Consider the following 21508-nt stretch of genomic DNA (forward strand, 5'->3'; position numbering starts at 1 on the left):
AATTTGGTCAAGGAGGTGAAAAACCTGTTGCTTTGAAAACTATAAGACATTGATGAAAGATAGGCACAAATAAATGGAAAGGTATTCTTTGCTCATGGAGTGGAAGAGTTAATATTGTTTAAATGTCCATACTACCCAAGGCAGTCTACACATTCAGTGCAATACCTATCAAAACACCTATAGTATTTTTCACAAAACTAGAACAAATAATCCTAAAATTTGTATGGAACCACAAAGACCTCAAATAGCTAAAGCTGTCTTGAGAAGAAGAAAACAGCTGGAGGTATCACACTCCTTGATCTCAAACTATACTAAAACGCTACAGAAACCAAAGCAGTATGGCATGAAACCACACACAATGGATCAGTGAAATAGTATAGATTGTCCAGGAATAACCCCGCACTTTTATGGTCATTTAGTCTTTAACCAAAGAGACAAGCATATACAATGGAGAAGAGACAGTCTCTTCAACAAATGGTACTGGGAAAACTGGATAGTTAATGAATAGAATGAACCTGAGCCACTTTCTTATACCATATAGAACAGCAAATTCAAAATGGATAAAGACTTAAATGTAAGACTGGAAACCATAAAACTCCTAGAAGAAAACATAGGCAGAAGGCTCTTGGACATCATTTTAAGCAATATTTTTTTGGATCTGACTCCTCAAGCACGGGCAACAAAAGCGAAAATAAATAAATGGGAGTACATCAAGCTAAAAAACCTTTTGCATAGTAAAGGAAACCATCAATAAAACAAAAAGACAACATACTGAATGGAAGAAGATCTTTGTGAGTGAGAGAATCCATAATGGGTTAATATCCAAAATATATTTTTTAAAAATTCACACAGCTCAATATCAAAAAATCAAACAACTCAACTACAAAACTGGTAGAGGGACCTGCATAGACATTTCTCCAAAGAAGACACACAGGTGGCTAACAGACACATGAAAAGATTCTCAACATCACTAAGCATCAGGGAAAAACATTTCAAAATCACAATGAGGTATCACCTCTCTGTTAGAATGGCTGTCACCAAAAAGACAAGAAATAAAAGTGTTGATGAGGATGTGGGGTAAAGGGTACCCTTGTGTCCTGTAGGTGGCAAATGGTCAAGCCACTATGGGAAACAGTATGGAGGTTACTCAGAACAATAAAAATGCAACTACGATGCAATCCAACAATTCCACCTCTAGGTAATTATTTACCTGAAGAAAACAAAAACACTAATTTGAAAAGACATAGGCACCTCTATGTTTACTGCAGCATTATTTACAATAGGCAAGGTAAGGAAGCAACCCAAGTGTCCACTGGTAGATGAACAGATAAAGAAGATATGGTGTATGTGTGTAGTGTGCATATATTGTATATATATACATGTGTGTATATTGTGTGTGGATACATACATATATACATACATACATATACATATACATATGTATACATATGTATATGTATACATATGTATATGTATATGTATACATATATATGTATGTATACACACACATACATGATGGAATATTACTCAGCCCTAAAAAGGAATGAGATCTTTCCATTTGCGACAACATGGATGGACCTAGAGAGTATTATGCTAAGTGACAAACACCATATGATGATGTCACATATGTGTGGAATCGCAAAAACAAAAAAAACAAAACAGAAACAGATTCATGGATACAGGGAACAATCTGGTGATTGCTGGGAGAGGAAAATAGGGGAAAGGAATTTAAAGGTTCAAATTTCCAGTTATAAAATAAATAAGACATGAGGGTGAATGTACAGCACATATTGTAATAACATTGCAATAACATCGTATGGTGACAGATGATAGCTAGATTTATTCGGTGATCCCTTCGTAATGTATATAAATGTTGGATCACTATGTTGTATACCTGAAGCTAATAGAATATTGTATGTCAACTACGCTTCAATAAAAAAAAATGCCTTCACCAATACACATCCTCATTTTTTCCATCACCCCAATCTTTGCGAAGATCCAAGATGCCTTTCAACCAGGCCTTTACCTTACCTCGTCCTAGCCTCTCTCTCTCTCTCTCTCTCTGCTCATTCAGCCTTCATTAAATGCTTTGCACACTGGCTGTACATTTTCATGTGAACTCTCATTTAGAGCAGTTACAATCCTGGGAGTTTCAGTGATTCTCCCCAGTTCAGCACATGGAAGAGTTTAAGTGATGTGCCCAAGGTCACCTAGCTCAGAAGTAGAAAGTTGAGTGCTCTAATTCCAAGTATCATGTCTGTTTGTTTTGTTTTGTTTCTAGTAGTCATATGACAGGCAGGAAGCTAGTTACACCAGGACAGGACTGGTTGCCCCTCGAGTCAACTACCTTCTCTTTCCACTAAACTTTAGATTTCCTTCAGTTTATCCAGAAGGCCGAACGAAGCAATAGCGTCAGGCAGAACTGGCTCCTGGAGTTCTGTATCCTTTTGCTTTCATTTCGTTGGAATCTGGAAAAGAGGTGGTAAGGACCCCGGTGTTTCTGCTGGCAGCATTGTCATTGTCACACGCGTACAAAAGGCTTATGTGTGTTCCTTCTTCCTAGAAGAGAAGGGAGGCAATACAGGGCAGGTTTCCTCCACCGCAACCCTACACTGTAATCTGTCGAATCAGTCACACTAACGTCCCACAAATCACCAGAGATGGCTGCTGGAGCTGTCACTGTGAACATCAGACATGCTGCCTTAAAAGTTCCATGAGGAGATCTGAATGCATTTTTTTTTTAAATGTGGTAGAAAAGGCTTCTTAATCCCTGTTCAAACATTTTCCCAAATCCTCTCATGGTGATATTAAAATGTCCCCAAATTTCACCTAGGAATTAAGTCTACGTTATTTAAATTGTGTCGTCAGAAGTTGACATTGGAGCTTAAACAGACAGATTGTGGCATTAGCGGTCCTGTGATATTTGCCAATTCTTTTGGCCACATTTTGAGGTAAAATTCCAGAATTCGTGAGCTAATTATATACGATCAATAATACAGTTTTTATAGTATTCATGGCAGAGGTGTGGGAGTGAAACAGCATTGGTTTTTCAAACTATCACTTAAATGTGGAGTTGCTATTTAAACCCCTATTCTCCACAGAGCAAAATTACCATCTCATACCATGGTCCTGCTGCAAACATTGATGAGACTGTGCCCCCAGGAAGGAAACACTATCCAAATATTTCCCTCTTGGAAAAGTTCTGCTGCACGCGTTGTCAAAAATCAGATAAAAATGGATTCTTCTTCTACCAGAGAATGATACTACCCCCCAGCTTACAAATTAATTGTTTGTACCTGGCATTCACCCTGAGTCATGAGGTTAATACAGTGTCCAGACACACTAGGGTTTAGTTTGATTTTTCTACCTGAAAGAATGTGTGTGGGGAGCATCTCCCTGACTCTGACCTTGGGAGGTAGCTAACCCACGCAGGAAAATCTGAGTCCAAGCAAAAATCTAAATGCCGAGGAGAGCCTCTGAAGTTCGTTAACTGAAGGGAAGTCCATCTAATTCATAAAAGCTGAGGAAGTAACGCCAAACCACTTAAAGACGGGTTTGGGGAAAGAAGCCAATCCTGGAAGCTATCATACCTATGCCCAAAGCACCTTCTAATGTGCGTCATGCTGACTTTTACAAATTATTGACCAGGACCTTCTTTCTCTCATTTAACACGCCTTCCCTTCTTCATCACTCCCTGTACTTCACCCCATGCCCACCAACACACAGTCCACATTGACTGGTCATAGTGGAACGGTCACTGCTGTGGAGGGCTCGGCTCTTATCGGTCCTGTGCTGAACACTGAGATAAAGCAACGCAGAGAGGGTACGCGATGCTGAGAAGCCCCCTAGGGTTTACCTTGGCTCTTTGCCATTTGGAGCCAGATAGTTCTTCTCTATGGTATGGTAGCTACAAATATAGCCAAAAAAAAAAAAACAAAACAAAACAAAAAACAAAAAAACCCAATGGAGGTTTCACACTCCATGCTACTGATTACTGAATATACTTCTATGCATCATTTTCCTCCAGAATTTGGGACTAAATGATAGCACTAGCCTCAGTTGTTGGAAGGATTAAGTGAGGTAAAGCATGCAAAGTGTTTACTTAGTGTCCGGGACACAAACAACAGTTGTGAGAGCCAACTAGCATCATGATCTCTATGATAGTCACCGTCATTATGATTGGTAATGTTATTGTCAGCAGCGGTGGTGGTAGCATGGTACCTGATGGATATGGATATGTATATGTGTGTGTGCATGTATGTATATGTGTATGTATATATGTATACATATATGTGTATATACATACATGTGGTATATATATGCTGATTATATATAGTCAAAAAGTATTGGTGTTTGTTTTTACCTTTTACTCTTCACAATAACTGTACGAGGCTTCTTATCCCTACTTCAAATATGGAAACTAAAATTCACAGGGAAGAAACCTGTCTAAAGTCACCCAACTAGTAAGCAGTAGACCCAGGATTCAAAGTCAAGTTGATTTCACTCATGTGAACTGGATAAGATTCCTTGGTGAACTTTGTACTCTACACATGCCTCTGTTACTTCATGTGTCACAGGGCATCTACTGGGTTGTTTTTTTTTCTGGCATTCCCCTTCACCCCATACCATCACCTCTTGGCTGACTCTTTCATCCCAATGACATCCATACACCTGACACATCATAGGAGCCCAGGACTTGTTTGAGGGATTGTATTGAGTAAGTACAACATTGTCAGTGAGCTCTGTGTCTAGGAGGTGTCCTTCTGCCACATCCTTCCTTCTGGTCACCTATCAGTTTGCCATTTGAGCCTCTGGAGTCTAAGGATCCGCTATCTGAGTGGGGGTACCCTTGTCAGCTTTTACATGTGACTCTTCATCCTCTATGGATAAAAACGAAAAGACAGAAAAGAAAAGTAAATGGCTGACAGAGCTGTTAGCACTTTCAAATGCCGTTTTTCAAAATCACTCGGTGTGGCCGAGCACAAATAACCCTGTTAGGAATTGTCCTTGGGAGGCTATCCCCATTGAGGAGTGTTATCAGCCCAAAACAAAATTAACGGACAGCAGAAATTTTCTTTGGAAGACGTTGTCCATCCATATGCTATGTCTTTCATAAAGCGATATGAATAAACAATGCTTTTGTCAAGGCTAATTTACTTTAATGCTTGGGAAAGTAGCAATCGAAATGGACGACTACATTTTCCTTGTTCTTGGCACAACCTCAGCTTTGAAATGTGTTTGTGATGGGTCTGCTGCTGAAAACTCCCCTCAAGAACCTCAGCCTAGATTGACAGAATGCTATTTCTTCTCAAGGCTTTAGTACACAGGGCAGAAAAATGGCCTTGTTTTCCCTTGCAGACTTCAGTTTTATGAGCCTCTTTTTATGATGTCATTAGAAACTGTCCAAGTTCTGAGAGGAGTGATCATTCTTTGGATTTTTCCAATACTCTGCTGCATAAAGTTTGTTGTACTCTAACTCTGGGCCAAAGCGGTATTGTCTGTAACCACTGGATCTTCTTGCACAATGTCAAGGCTGTGGAGTTGTGAGGCCTTGAGTGAGTCCCAAAGGTGGGTGTGATAAAAGGGACTGCACTCGATGATAAGGTGTCTCAAGGCTGATGGCCAGAAAGAACCCACTTCACAGACAAGACCGTTTTTCTCTTCATCTCCATGGCAACCACAAGGCCAGCAGCTTCCAGTAAAAACTCAGAGATACCATTTACCCAGCTTCCCAAGAATCCCATGTAGTTATAAGATTTGGGCCCCAATATGAGAAAGAAAGAGATCAGTGTAACAGACTTTAGGCTAATGATACGTAACCTTTGCTGCTTGGTATCTTCTAACATGGCCTTGGGGACCACTCTTTGATCATGAATTGACTTTCCATCTTTGCTCTCCATAAGGGCCATGTTCAAAAGATGAGGAAATACATGTGGCCATGTACAGTTATACAGACCTTCTTAGATTCATGGTTGCTAGTATATTTTCCATGGAAGGGAGGAAAGAACAATGATCCTGTCTCAGCCACCTCAACCTGGTGGTAAAGTGTTCTTCATCAGACTCTCAGCTCACAGGTCACCTCCTCTGGAAAGCCGCTCCTGACTCTCTCAGCAAGAGTTCATGTCTCATACACTGCTGTTACAGTATCTACCTTGATATTTCTTCAATAGATCTTTCTCCCCATTGGTTGATAAGCTTCATGGGAACAGTCCACAGCCTTTCATCATGATCCCTACCTACTAAGGTAGGATTCTTGCCTTGAATCATTACTAGCTGTTGTTGAGCTCATCAGCCTATCATCACGTTTCAGAGGCATCCATCCTGCTGCTCCTCAGTGTGTTTAGAAAGCACCACATGGTGGGCTGAGCCCAACGGTAAAGCAGGAAGTGATTATAGTAAGAGGCTCTGGAAGGAACCAGTACTCAAAGGTTGCTGAGTGGATTTCAGACCCCCATGCTCATTTACCTGGAAAAGCAGAATCTCAATGTTCTTCCAGAACTATTTCATCATCTCTCCACCTCCACCTTATGACTGAGTTTTAGCTGTGTTGATATTTAATATGGACATTTTGACGAGCCATCCATTCATTCACTCAACTCATAAGTATTGAATCCTTACTATGTGCCAAAGATTATTTTAGAAAATAAGAATTCACCAAGGGTATCAAGATAGACGTCATGGCCCAGCAGGAAAGAGAAACAAATTTCACCATTTTCCATTAATTATAATTATAGTAAATGTTACCAAGAAGTTGAGCTAGGTGTTATAAGAAAGTAGAACAAGGAGATTCGACCTAGGGAAATAAATTTTGAGGCTGAAATATAGATGACAAGATGGCTGAGAATTATCTAGGGAGGCAAGGGGGTAAGGGGAATAGTTCCTCTAGGTAGGAAGAAGACTGACACAGCGCAAAGGCATCTCCAAGCTCTATACAGAGGATTTACTATGTGAATTTTAGTGAAACTTCCATGTTAGAAAGAAAGAAATACCCTTCTAGTTAAGTAGTATGTGTGCATGTGTGGTGGGAGGGAATTATTGAAAGGAAAATAAGAGAATCTCAAAGGAACCAAAAGGAGAGATACTGGGCTTTGTAAGAATTAGAAAACCAATAAAAGTCAGAGCTCCTTTCTATGACTCTAAATAGCTTCTTTTCTCCTGTTCCCTTCCTTCCGCCTTCCCTCCTTTCTTTCCTCCATCTGTTAGTCTCTACCTCTATCCCTCTACTTCTCTCTCTCTCTTCGTCAAGTGTCTTATTCTTTCAGATGTTCCAATATGGCAGTCTACATGAGTAGACATGATCTTGCTATTTCAATTCCGCTGCTAACTGCAATCTCAATATCTCTCAGTTCATTTGCTTGTGAGAGTAAATCCGGTTGACTGTTGGCCATTTAACTGAATTAGTTGGTTGATTTGGGTCAGGTGCCCATGTATGAAACATCTTATTTTTTTTTTTTGCCACCCCTAATTGGCAAACCAATTCACATCCCATGTGATCCTGGTGGAATTCTACCGTTAGCCGCAGGGATGGAGGAAATAATTCATGCCTAAGCAACTCAACACAACATATCACCAACCATAAAAGGTTGTTCAGGTTATGTGCATAAGTCAGACTTTGAGAATTTTGGAATCAAAGACATTATAGGGGGAGATATTCACTCTTCCTTTAGATTGCATGCTATGATGTTATGAGTTTTAACAACCTTTCTGTGACATTAAGGGGAGCCAGACTGAGTATGGAGCCACCTCCGAGGAACCCAAATTAAGATTTGGAAAAATACCAGTTGTTGTGATATTATCTGAGTCCTGACTCCAGCCTTGCTGGAAGCTGGTCTACCCCAGGACATTTCAAACCAATCAATTCCCTCCATTGTTTAAGCCAGTTTCGAGTTGGATTTTTCTGTCTCTTGCAAAAAAGGGCAAACCGATCTGGCTTGCCCCTCACCTGATCAGTATGGACCAAGGCTAAGGAGGGCAATTCCTGTTTCAAGTAGGAAATGATTCTTTGAGAAGGTGATTGATCCAAAGTATATTCAAGGCACCTGGACAACTTAGAGGTAATGAGGAAACAAAGAGCATGGCTAACCATGTTGCTATTACAACTGAATTCATAAGCAAGGAAGGAAAAAAAAATAGAGGTCAGTTCTGATATGGAATTGCTTTATCTTCTTTTCTAAAGAATTTTAATCATGTTTTTCATCACTTCATTAATTTTTTCAATTTTTCTTGAAAACAGTAACAATTCTTTCTACTATTCTTTTAGAAATAGCTACAGGCTATGTTTGAAACATCTCAAATGAGCTCCTTTTGAATTATTCATGTGAGAAAATCTCTATACGTATCCAGAAATAGGGTGTCTTTCTGTCTCCAAACTTAAAAACAACGGATTGCATTTTGCTAAAAAGAAAAACGGTTTCAGCTGAAACCAGACTTTAAAAATATCACCCCATTTTTCTTTCCACAAATCAAATTTGTCGGAGAAAACTGGGGGAAAAATTGAACTATAATAAAACATTTGACTCGTTCTTACTATATGTTTATGTATGTATTTCTTACCTGTTAGAGATTGTAAATAACTAGAAGGCAGACAGCTGTCTACTCAACTAGGCTGAACATTTTTCTAGCACAGTGTCACAATATCTGGGCAAAATTTCACCAGTGGTAGATGTTATTGTAACTCTGGGCTGTAAGATGTAAACCTTCTATGTAAATCAGGTCCCTTTTTATTCCTCTGCTCATACTTTTCTTTTCCTTTACAAGGAGCGCAAATTTCCCAAATTTGTATCCAAAGAGATGGAAAACATGTACATTGAGGAGCTGAAGTCATCTGTCAACCTGCTCATGGCCAATTTGGAGAGCATGCCGGTGTCCAAAGGTGGAGAGTTCAAACTTCAGAAACTCAAACGCAGCCACAACGCTTCCATCATCGACATGGGTGAGGAGAGTGAGAACCAGCTCTCCAAGTCAGATGTCGTGCTGTCTTTCTCCCTGGAGGTAAAAAGCCCTAAACCCTTGAAAGTTTCCTGGCACAGCCAGCAGGACGTGGGTGATTAGATGCATCACAATCAGCTTGCTTTCTTCCCTGCACCCCAGGAGCAGTTATTAAAATAACAGCTTGCTAAGCATAGGTCAGCTAATCAGCAAGTGATTCCCCATCTCCAGGAGCCCATGCTTTTCTGAAGGAAATGCAGTCTTAAGAACCATCTACTGAATTTAATCTTGCACTATTTTCCATCTTAAAGCACTGCTCAAGGATTTTGTAAAGCCCTTACGCAATTTAGAAAGTTTATAATGTTGCCATCCTGTGTCGGAGTTAGGAGAGAAGCAATCTAGCATCATTTGGTGAGTTGTAGATTTTCTTTCCTGTTGTCTCTCCTGTTGGGTACACAATAGGAGAGCCTCTTGTTGCTGGGGAACCTTTTTAGTTTATTTCATCAGCCAAAGAAAGAACCCGTTCAGACCGGGACTGTGGCAGAAAGCTCCGCATGTCAGTACATTTCTCTATAACTTCTGCTCACATGTTTGTTTTTCATACGTATAATAGAGGGAGTGGATCTGATCTGGCTGTGGTGGAATTGCCCAGAAAACTGGTTCTCTATGCAGATTCCTGGCACCACCCAGACCAAATCTCAAGGTGGAGGCAATGCAACATGGTGCAGTCATCTGGGAAAAGAGTTTGGTGGTTTTGCAAAAAGTTAAACATAAAACTAGCACATGCAGAGTGCAACTCTATTCTTAGATATCTACCCAAGAGAAATGAAAACACACATCCCCATAAAATCTTGCTCCCGTTCAAAGTTTATAGCAGCACTATTTTTAATGGCCAAAAATGGAAACAACCTCAGTGTGTATCCCCTCGAAAATGGATAGACAAAATGTGGTACATCCGTACAACGGCTTACTACTCAGCAATCGAAAGGAACAAACTACAGATACATGCTTTGATTTAGATGAAGGTCAAAAACATTCTGCTTCCTGAAAGAAGCCAAACACAAGAGGCCACATGCTGTTTGATTCCATTGCTACAAAATGTCTAAACAAGGCAAGTCTCCAGAAACAGAAATCAGATTAGGTTCTTGGGGCAGGGGGTAGAAATGGACAGGAGGGACATTACTGGGAGATAAAAATGTTCTAAAACTAACTGATGATGATAGTCATGCAACTTAGTAAATTTACTAAATTCACCGCATTGTACACTTGAAATGAGTTAACTATATGATATGTAAAATATGCCTCAATGGTGTCAGAAAAAAAAAAATCTCTGGGTGGAATACACCATGAAATAAGCATTTTAATGAGCCACCCAGGTGCTTCTTATGCATTCTAAAGTTTGAGAACAGTTCGTCACTTATTGAAGCTCAGAACCCCACAAGGATTTTATGATGGCCCTAGATTTGGGGAGACCAAGAGAATAGATCAAATTTCTGTAGATTTAATTAGAATTTGTAAAGACTAAATTAATTTTCTAGAACATCATTAAGTCTTCCTGTGAATTAACTGCCTGTAATTTGTTTTACTGTGCTCAGTTCAGATCAAGATAGTCCTATTACAGTGTGATCAACGTTTATTTTGCAGTTGGCAGAAGCAGTATTCAGTTAAATATAGGGCACTTGGTGTGTGAAAAAACCATCAGTGTAATTTCACAGAAACTTCCTTTTTTTCTTTCTTTTTTAATGCTGCCACCTGAGGTACTGAATGCTTTTTCTTAGGTGTCTTTGAATTTGATTACTGCCTATTAGAGGTGGCAATTTATTCCCCCACTGCCTCTTGTCTTTCTACAGAAAGTGGGGGAAAAGTGGTTTATTGATTTTCATGAAGCTTTTAAATCCATAATTTTCTAATTCTTCATCAGTACTCAATATTATATAGGTGATTATCTGAAATCTAGCTGTGAGTGAGTCCCCAGCCACACTCCCATGTGTACATGATTCAAACAGGCTTTAACTTCTAAGCACAAGTACAGAACGAAATGCCTTCATTTCGTCCCCAAATACTTTTTACTTGGAACGCTAATTGTGCATATACTAAAACTGACCGTAAGAATCATGGTGCGTCTCTTTGTGAGTGTGTGTTGGGCGACACGGTCAGGGGGACACGAAGAGGGAGATAGGGAACTGTCATCTTATCGGGGTAGACTGGGTTTGAACTTGCAGGTTGGTGGAAGACATGTTTTAGACAGTTACAGAATTGCGTGACGGCAAAGGACACTCTAGAGCAGTTAGCGGCAGCGAGAGAACTGAGGTCCAGGATCTGAGGTCCAGGATGCCTGTCCGGCTTGGTCTTATACCAGGGGAGTACTCTGGTGAAACAGAATGGGCAGATGGGGAGTGCCTCTGCCCTCTCCGCCATCGTTAGTTAAGTCAGCGAAGACCCCTAACAGTCTCCTGAGCCATTTGCATATGTGAAAACAAAGCCTCAGAGAGGTTAAGAAACTGGCAAATGATTACACAGCTGGTGAAGTTGCAGATTCAAGATTTCAACGGAGATCTTTTAAATCACAAAAATTGCGTTCTTTCTACTGTGCCTCCCATTTCTTTCCACCGGTATGGTTCTTACCAGTGTGAAAATTTTCTATGACCTACATCATCTTATCTGGGCCTCATACAACAGCCACAGACGGATACAGGATATACGTTATTGTCCACACGTTACAGATGAAGACCCTGGGCCTCAGGAGATTTGACAGAAAAGTGGAGGGACTTCACGGTCAAGTCATTTGCCCAGTAGCACATGAGTAATCCAGTGGTTCTCAAAGGATGGCTCCCAGATCATCAATACCAGCATCAGCATCACCAGGGAAATGAGTAGCAATAAAAAGTCTTGGGCTTCACCCAGACCTGCTTATTAGAAGCTGTGGGGATGGGGGCGCCTGGGTAGCTCAGTCAGGTGAGTGTCGGACTCTTGATTTGGGCTCAGGTCATGATCTCAGGGTTTGTGGGATCCAGCCCCACGTTGGGATCCATGCTAACAGCACGGAGCCTGCTTGGGATTCTCTCTCTCTCCCTCTGCCACCACTCGTGCTGTCTTTGTCTCTCTCTAAATAAATAAACTTAAAAAAAAAAAAAAGAAAAGAAAATCTGGGGGTGGAGCCCGGCAGTGTCTGGGTTTAATAAGCCTTCCAGATATTTCCGATTTCCACTAAGTTTGAGAACCACAGGACTATTAATCAGCAAAACTGACTTGTACATCCTGGTTCAAAGCCAACTCTAGTAATCAAGCCCGTTAAAGAAGTGTACATGTTTTGCACAAACATACTCTTTTCCTTGTGTGATGCCATTTCCTCTTTTGGAGTATGATTGGGTGATATTTTTGTATACCTGGCTTACTATAGATCCCTGATGCAGGGCATTTGTTTCAGATTTCTAAATCAGTGCATCTGCCCTATCCTCCCCTCTTATATAAGACAAGGCGCCCCCACTGAATCCGAGAATAGCAGGTGATCGAATGGAGTGTAAGGGTCGTGGTGGGCAGTGCCAGGGATTGTAAATGATACATTTTGGTCCAGCAAAACGCCAGCTTTTCTCCTCAGTGTAGAACAGAGAGTACGCAGCTGCAGACATGTTTTTGTTTTGATTCCACAGTGCTGACCTGAACAGTTTGTGTATTTTATTCCTCCCTTTGGGGATTATTGTCAAAATTTCAAAATCAGATTTCTGACTTTGGTTCTGATTCAGGTTTCCATTTTCTGGGAGGAAAAATCGCCGTATCTGGCAGCTGTGGACTAAGGACTGACAAGGCAACAGTGGGGTGCGCCTGGGTCCTGACTGCTCTGTGTATGTGGAGCACGTGCCCTCCGTTTTGCCACGGGCCCCACCGCTCCCTCTTGCGTCTCGGACTCTAATGCTGAATGGCCTTTGCTCTTAGCACTTGTGTTAGCACTTACCTCACTGCAAAGAGAAAAGTGAATTTCTGGGCCTTTGTCTCTGCTGAGTGCTGAATTAAAAGCTAGACTATTTTGAAAGAAGATAAGAGAGACCCTGTTTCTTTGTGGAAAGGAAAAAATAATCATGCATTGAACCCAGGCAAAAAGCAGCCGTTTCCCCTTACCTGTCTGGCCCCTGTGAGCATCTGAGGTAGTGAAGGTTGTCTTTCCATCTGGGAGGCAGTAAGTTACACTGTGAAGAATTTGCATCTTCACGCAAGACTGGCACCAGGCTGGCTGCTAGAAAACTGATGGAAGCTACCAGATACCCGTCGGGTATTTTGGTGGCTTCTTCCCATCTGTGTAGTTTCTTCTGGGTGATGCTTCCCATGGCTTTGGGTACAAGCTTGGGATAACCTCTGCCATGTGTGGTTCTCCTTCCAGGTGGTGATCATGGAAGTCCAAGGCCTCAAATCCTTGGCTCCCAATCGCATTGTGTATTGCACCATGGAGGTGGAAGGAGGAGAGAAACTACAGACCGACCAGGCCGAGGCTTCTAAACCAACGTAAGTTCTGTTTCTCCACAGCTCGTCTTCCAGAAGAAGGTTGCTCTCATTGCCACCATTTTGTCCAAGTTACAGGTCTGGTTTCCCCAGAAGGTTCTAGAAGGCATATACCTTGATTATTTCCCATACAGGATGACTCAATTACATTCTCATTCAGCAGCCGTAATAAGGATTCCAATTCCTGGGGCTCCTGGGTGGCTCAGTCAGTTAAACGCCCGACTCTCGATCTTGGCTCAGGTCATGATCCCAGGGTTTGGGGATGGAACCCCACACTTGCTCACTTGCTTGCTCTTTAAAAAAAAAAATGTCTGTAAGAATTCCATTTCCTTCAGAGCTGAAAACAGAGGAAACTTAAAGAAATAATCTCCATTCTGGAGGCTTTATGTATTAATTTTAGAGAATTCAGTCACATCTTCAATCCTTTGATACAATGTACCGGAGAGTTTCATACAAAATTTCTTTTATTAGATTTACTAAATAATATTTGGTTAATGGTATAAGCAATTTGTTCAAAAGTTTCTTTATGTGCCACGGTTATGACTATTTCAGTAAAGCAGTTATGACTATTTCAGTAAAGCAGTGTATTATATTAGATACATTAATTCATTCAGTCAGTACATATTTGCCAAATGTTCACTCTGTGGGTACAAGGTAGAGGTGCCCAGGGGAGAGGAAGGTAGTCACTGCTATAGTTCTACAGATCTTATACTTAACATTGAGTGGGAGGATCAGAAATATAATCACATTAATGTATAATTACAAATAGTCATAAATGTTGAAAAAGAACGAGTGCTTTGACAAGTGACAGCAGAGGACTCAAATCACTTTGTGGGGAAAGAGTCAGAGTTGGGCTTCTTTAGGAGTTAGAAGACATTTGGGCTAGTATTACAAAAGTTGAGCAAAGCAGGTGGGAGTGGAAAGAACATTCCAGGCAGAGTCAGCTTGTGCAAAGGCCCTGTGGCCAGCAAAGGCCTTGTAGGAAAGCAGAACTGAAAGAAGGCCAGTGGAGATGGAGTTCAGAGAATAGGTATGCCATAAGCTGCCAGTGAGGCTGGAAGGGACCACACAATGAAGGGCTTTGCTAGACTATGGAGAGGAAAACATGGAGATAGGTGATTAGAAATGTGTTTTAAAAAGATCACGATGGCTGCAGTGGAGGGATGCAGGAGACCAGCTAAGATTCTATGGCAATCGTTCACAAGAGTGATGATGATCAATTCATTTGGGTCAGAAGGCTGTCAGGCCTCAAAGATTCTTGACAGGTCACTACTATTTCCCTCCCACCCCACTGCCTCTTTCCCTTCCTTTTCTATCTCAATTATGCCAACCAGACTAATGACCTTTGTTTTGTTATTGTTGTGAATTCATAGAAGTCATAAAAAGGACGACCCCTGATAGCAATGCCCTGCCTCTCCTCCTGCAAAGCATTATGAACTGTTCAGCAGAACATGAATAGCTTACCAGGATGTTGAAACAAAATAGTTCAAAGAAAGCACTGCATGTTTCCCAGACTAGAGAAAATCTAGGGCGTTGTATGCCTTCAAGTTTTTCTTTGCATAAATAAGCTCGGAAGCTGGGCGAAATTAATAAACGTAAGCAAGAGGAAATGGAAACCAATACAACTTGTCACACACGATCCTTCCTCCCTTTTTTTAAACTTAGTTGTCAACTGAAGATGAACGCAGTTTCCTTTTTACTGCCTGCCTTTGATACAAATCCCAATTTTCCCCACACCTGTCACCATGGCCTGATCATTATCAATGTTATTATGTTATGCTGCATTATTTATGCATGCTTTTAAAAAGGTGTCGTATGTGGGGGATGAAAAACCTATTCGGTGTTTCTGCCAACTTTTTAGGTGTTGGGCTCAATATGGTGTCATAAGATAGAGGAGGAAGGAGAAAGCTCTGATTATTCCGACAGGCTGTTGTTTCATATGAGCTATGGTAGCTTAAAACATAATTCATATCATTTTTTTGGGTTTAAAGGTTTTAGCTGCCAGGGTAAATGATGAGCTGATCTTCATGTGTTTATGAATGCTCAAAACAGAGTTTCAGATTACAACTAAATATGGAATACTTCAGTCTTTCTACTTGACATACTCGTATTTCACATACATATTTACTCCTATCCACACATGTGCATTATTATGTCCATATTAATAAACATCTCACACTGAACCACTTTGCTTTTCTAGCCAAAAGTATGACAGTTTCATTTCTCTTCCATCAGTGAGTGGGTACTACTAAAACCTCACAGAGGATTTTCTTGTTTGCCTGTTTGTTTTTAAATACAGTAAGAGTGCAGATTTCAGGTCTAGGGTCAAGTCAAATCAGTCAGCAGTGGCTAACTGCAGCACTGTGTTAAGAAGGGTTCTGAGGCCAAATCTGTACTCAGAGGAAAATAGCGCATGACGAACTTGGAATTGGAATGTCTGCCATAGGAGAGGAAGAGGTCTAAGAACCTCATGTTTGCCATTTCTATAGCACCCCAAAGAGATAAACCCAGAGTCTGAAATGTAGCGATGCTTGTGTTTCTTGCTGTTTCTTCTTTGATCCTTTTTTTAGAATGGCTATTTATTTTTAAGAGAGAAAGAGAGAGAGTGTGAGAAAGAATGAGAGCACATGCGAGCAGGGGAGGGGCAGAGAGAGAAGGAGACAGAGGATCCGAAGCAGGCTCTGTGCTAACAGCAGAGAGCCCAACACCGGGCTCGAACCCACGACTGTGAGATCGTGATCTGAGCTGAAGTCGGATGCTTAACCGACTGAGCCACCCAAGCGCCCCTCTTTTTTTTTTTTATCATTCCTGCATCAATTCTGTTTACAACCTCTATCATCTTCCTTGTAAATCAATAATTCTTTTCCCAGCTCTCTTCTTTGCCAGTTTCTTTGTCCTAGTTCAGTTCTGGAAGGTTTTTTTCTGCCTCTGGTGGTACCTGGTACTAGGAGCAAGCCCATTGGTACAGGGGCCTTTTCTTCCTCCCTCCCTGGTGTGGACTTATTCAGAATCCTCTCTACCATTTTTTTTTTTTCCTTTGAAGCTTATATTTCTTCTCCTTTTTTTTTCTACTTCTAATTTTTCCCATTGCCAATCTCCAGTTATCATGTCTGCTCCTTGATTTTGCTTACCCCAAAAAGTATCCTTTGGAGGGCTATCTTCTATGTGTCCTAATAACTCCACTTCATTATCTGACAAGCGTAGCCCTTTTCCTGCCCTATTCATCCTCTGAATCTTATCTTTGACTATTCTTGCCACCAGCATATCCCCATACTTTATTTATACATTCTAAAATCAAAATTAAATCCAAGCCTGTTTTATTACTCTTGAATTCTATTGTTGCTGCTAATAAGTATTTTCACTCAGCAACTGGAAACCCACATCTTATCCTTCATGTGTCTACAAGGAATTTGACTTTTGTCTTTTTTTGTTGTTGTTACCAAGTACAGTCATGAATCGAGGAGTACGTCGCATAACCCACTTTGTCCAAGGGTGTAGGTTTTTGGCACTCCAGTGTATAGATAATTCCCATAAAAGCAAGGGCAGGAGAATGGTACCTGCAGGGAGAATGATTACATTTGGAAAATGCAAGACATTAAATCTAAGTTATTCAATCTTCGTGGGCATTTAAACAACTTGGAAGATTTCCAACCATATAAGTGAACCTACTTAGCTTTGTTTGTTCATGAGTTTCCCAAACTTATTTCACCTGATACCTATTAGCATCCTTTGGAAATGCTGGTCTATATTGTCCAAATCTAGTCACGGAGTTTCCAAACTCTCCCTCACCTCCTCAGCCAGTGCTGTCTCTTTACTTACAACCAGGGCCCTGCCCCGCATGATCATTTTGGATCCGGTGTGTGTAATGTAAGACTGCTGTGTTCATGACTTAAAGAATTTTTTTGATTGGAAAAAATGGCGTCTGCATGCATGCGTCTGTGTGTCCTCTGTTCATCCTTCATTTTAGTGTGCTACCTGTGGGATTATTTTCAAGCAGACTATATGCCCTCTCAATTCACTTGTCCTCCTGTCCTGGGTTTTTAATGTGGAAAGCCAGCAAAATATGTTATCACAAGTTTTCAAGCAATATGTTTATTTCAAAGACTTTTGCCTCCATTTATAATACATTGTTTCTGCTTCTGTGAGAAACCAAGGGAGGTGCTGAGGCATAAGTAATTGAAATGGTGTTTTTTAGGCAGGCAATCTCAGGAAAGCAAGGGAGTGGAGGAGAGAAATACTTTGTGGATGCAAGAACTCAGATACATTTGTCTACCTCCCATGGAACAGAACAGAAGACTTTTCTTGTCACCCCGAGGTGTTTTTCAAAAAGCCCGGCCCTCTCAGCTCTACTGATAACAGAGATTATGTATGTTTTTATCAACACAGGACGTGGAGTAAAATCAAATCATGGGACAAGGAAGTAACTGCTTTTCCATTTGTTTGTCAGTTCTTCTGATCAGGTCGAGAATGATTTTATTTGGGTCTGGTAGATATTCAACACCACCAGAGGCCTCAGGCTCTGAGTCATCTGCAAACAGGAGCCTCCAGTTAGAATTTCACAGCATTATTTAGATCTTATTTACCCAAAAATGTTGTTTTGTATACTGGGCCTTGAAGTGGTTTAGATTGAAAGAGAATATCTTTTCTGAATGTCTCCTTTGAAATGTAGATGTCAGGGGCTGATAGGAGGGGTGGGGACTGGTATTCCCTCAACAAGGGACAGGGGATGCTTTCTTTGTGTCCTCCTGGTGCTGGAGCTACAGCCTTGAATGACACACGTCAAGCTCTGGCCCCATGAAGTGTGCATTCTCATAAAGGGCACAGGCAGGAAACACATGAACAAGGAAACACGTAAGATAACAATCATTTCTAATTTGCATTTGCGTCACCTTCCATTCACGGCCGGTGGTGCTGCTTTGTCTTTTGCATCAGGGATGTAAGTTTTCTCTTTTAAAGAACTATATTAACATTTAAATGTGAAATAATTTAAATAAAATATATTAAGTAAATAATAGCACAGGTGGTGCCTAGATAATGGTAAAAAATAATCACGGAAGTATCCTGTGTTGGTACGTGGGAACAGCAAAGATTGGGGAGATGGGATGCAAATTAATTTAGGAAAATTGATGTAAGGAATTCTAAGATCTTCCCTGAGTAGAAGATACACTCCAAAGTGACTTTCTTCGTGGATTTGTATGGTGCAAATTACTCTCTAAAGAAAAGCAAGCCCTGTGGATTAAATATCACAGAAATTTAAGTAATTGGGCTAAAAAGAAAGGCAGTTTTAGTTAGCCGTCTAATGTTGTGTTCAATTATCCAAAATTATATTCTTCTGAATGGAAACCAAGGATGCCACTTGACCTTTGATCCTTTAACAAGTTTATTATTCCCTGACAAGCCATGGGCTTCGTGACATATGGCTTTCATTATTGTCACGGATTAGAAAACACAACCAGACTGTTTCCTTCCACTTTCCAGGGGAAGAAGAAAATAAGATGCCCTCATTGGTAGGTCCTGCTACAGCCCTGGCATTTTTCAGTGGCACCTTATCTAATGAGACCACATTAAAGCAAAACACGAACACAAAATGCAATGACTTTCTGTAACACTTCTCTTCTGTGAAATATATTGTTTGTCCTAATGGCAACTCCGAGTGGGCCAGGCTTATTATGTCCAGATTACTCATACAAATGGAGTTGCATTAAATCGCCCCCACGGTAAGTCAGTTCCAAAGTCGGGAAAGGAAGTTGTGCCACCAATTCCTTGACTCATATTATCATCTTAATGGTACTTCCTTTCTCGGTATAACGAAAAATGTTTTCAGTATACTGGACCTTGGAATGATTTAAATGGAAGCAGGATGTATTTTTTGAGTAGCTTCTTTGAAATTTAGATGCAAGAGAAGGATATAAAGGGTGGGCACTGGTATTCCCTCAACAAGGGTACATGGGATGCTCTCCTTGTGTCCAACTTGTGCTGGGGCTACAGCCATGAATGACATAGATCACGCTTTGGCCTCATAGAGTGTACATGCTAGTAAAAGACATGGGCAATGAATGAACAAATAATTGTTTAAGATAATAGCAGATTGTAATTCGGTTCTAAAGGAAATGAAGAGGCCTGCCGTAGTAAAAAGTCCTGGGGAGCCTCTTAGGAGGCCTCACTCCTCATGACAAAGGAGTGAGGCCTCCTAAGAATCACCTCCTTTCATGTTTACCTCCCTCGAAACTCCATGCTCAAGGTCACAGTCCAGGAGGCATTTATGTCGTACCTGAGTGGGAACTTGGCTACCATGTCTCTTGTTTTTCTTACTGAGAGAGATGCTTAGCTTCTTTCAGAGTTAATTAAATCATAAATGGTAAAGGCCAACACTGACCCAGAAATTCAATTTTGCTAGGCTCCCAGAAGATGTGTGGGTTGGGAAGAAGCAAAATTATAATTACAGTTTGGGATACTCAGAGACTGCCCTGCCTCTTAGACCAGAAAGATTTCTCCAGAAGCACAACTTTTATTGAAAACCAGTTTGTGTTTGCTTGTGTTGGCTTGCTTGGGTAGTGAAAGGAAGCTGGCTGATAAAAACAAGAAGCAGTACTGTAAACGGTAGAAAGGAATGAGTTCTAGAGACCAAGCTTCAGAGACAGAGCTCTGAGCGTTACACATGACTCTTCCATAAATATGTCACCCCATCTTGTTCAGGTTACCAAGCTTTCCAGCTTCACCGTGTTCTGATGAGTGGTATCCAAGACCACTTCCCCCCCCCCCGCCCCCCCCCCCCCGGGCAATTCTGTAAGATGTTCATCTACTTGATCCAGAGAAGAGCCATAATGGCAGAACTTTAAGGCAGAGTTTTCAGGAATTTCAAGTAACACTGAGGTAGTGAAATTTCTAGACTTGGTAGAAGTTCACAACTGGATGATCAAGTAATGGCTGAAGTTTGACAAGTTACACAATGATGTTCCATCCTAATGTAAAAAATTCATGAAAATTCTGATTTCATGAGTAGTCCAACATAGGGCAGGTATATAACAAAGATGTATTTTTTTTTCTTAGCCCTTTAGGGACCAAGGGACAGAAGGTTCTTTTACTTTCTGGTTCAGCTCCTCAAATACATTGCCAGAACTTACCCATCACTTATACCTGATGCTAGAGTAATCTGAGATTGGGACTGATTGCCCTTCACTGGTTAGTGGAAATCCAATGCAATGCATTTCTCCCCAAGTGTGGAAGACCACTGAACTTATCACTTAGTGACCAGGGAGAATATGGGAAGGAATGGTATATTGTTTCTTACATGTAATAGTGGAATGCAGCCCAAGCACTTAATTTATCCTCACTAATAAGAAAATAAGAGACGTTTGCTTTAGATTCATCAATGCATAGAAGCAATATGGCATCTTGGATGAGAGCACAGAATCGGGAGCCAGAGCACTGGGTCCATATCTCAGCTGCATGACATTCGGCAGGTTATTTAACTCTTTGTGCCTCAGTGTCCACGTTCTTGTGAAAATTAAATTAATTAACATATACAGACTATTTAGAACCCTGCCTATCATGTTGGCTATTATTATCATGACTTCATTCTTCTTTGGAGGGAGGAAAGAGAGCTGGAAAAAAATGGCTAGGTCTAAAATAGCAATTAACTGTTGAGTAATGTAACACCTTCTAGGGACCAGGTCCTGCGCTCAGTATTTCATAATCAATGTCTTATTTAATGCCCTACTGACACCTATGAGATAGGTACTGTTATGATTCCATTTTACTGATGGAAATGCTGAGATTCAGGGAGGGTAAGTAACTTGGTGAAAGTTGCACAGAAAGTTGCTGAGCCAGGAGCCAAATCCAAAGCCTGTACCTTTAATACATGCTGCCACTCCACTTCCTGAAAGAAATCATGCCACTAAAAGCAGGCATTTTTTCATTAGCATTGACTACTCAGCAAAGGTGTCTAACAGGGCTCATTCCTTTCCCATAAACGCAGTTACTTTATGGGGTAAATCAGTGCCCCTGCTTACAAGGTGATGAATGTGCCATCACACATCAGCACTAATACGGGTGCTCCAACTCACTGCAGACTCTCAGCTCCGCA

The 21508-nt window shown here is 40.9% G+C and overlaps 1 protein-coding gene across 17 annotated transcripts in view; it reads left to right on the forward strand.

The window, feature by feature from the left end:
* Positions 1–21508, forward strand: part of CADPS (calcium dependent secretion activator) — a 474516-nt gene that overhangs the window by 220732 nt on the left and 232276 nt on the right. For all 17 annotated transcript variants that reach the window (XM_053219142.1, XM_053219145.1, XM_027039150.2 and 14 more), the window contains exons 5-6: positions 8758–8991; positions 13304–13425. In XM_053219142.1, coding sequence (XP_053075117.1) covers positions 8758–8991; positions 13304–13425 — 356 coding nt within the window. The remainder of the gene's footprint in view (positions 1–8757; positions 8992–13303; positions 13426–21508) is intronic.

Source organism: Acinonyx jubatus, chromosome A2 (assembly GCF_027475565.1).
Source record: "Acinonyx jubatus isolate Ajub_Pintada_27869175 chromosome A2, VMU_Ajub_asm_v1.0, whole genome shotgun sequence".
NCBI classification, from domain to species: domain Eukaryota; kingdom Metazoa; phylum Chordata; class Mammalia; order Carnivora; family Felidae; genus Acinonyx; species Acinonyx jubatus.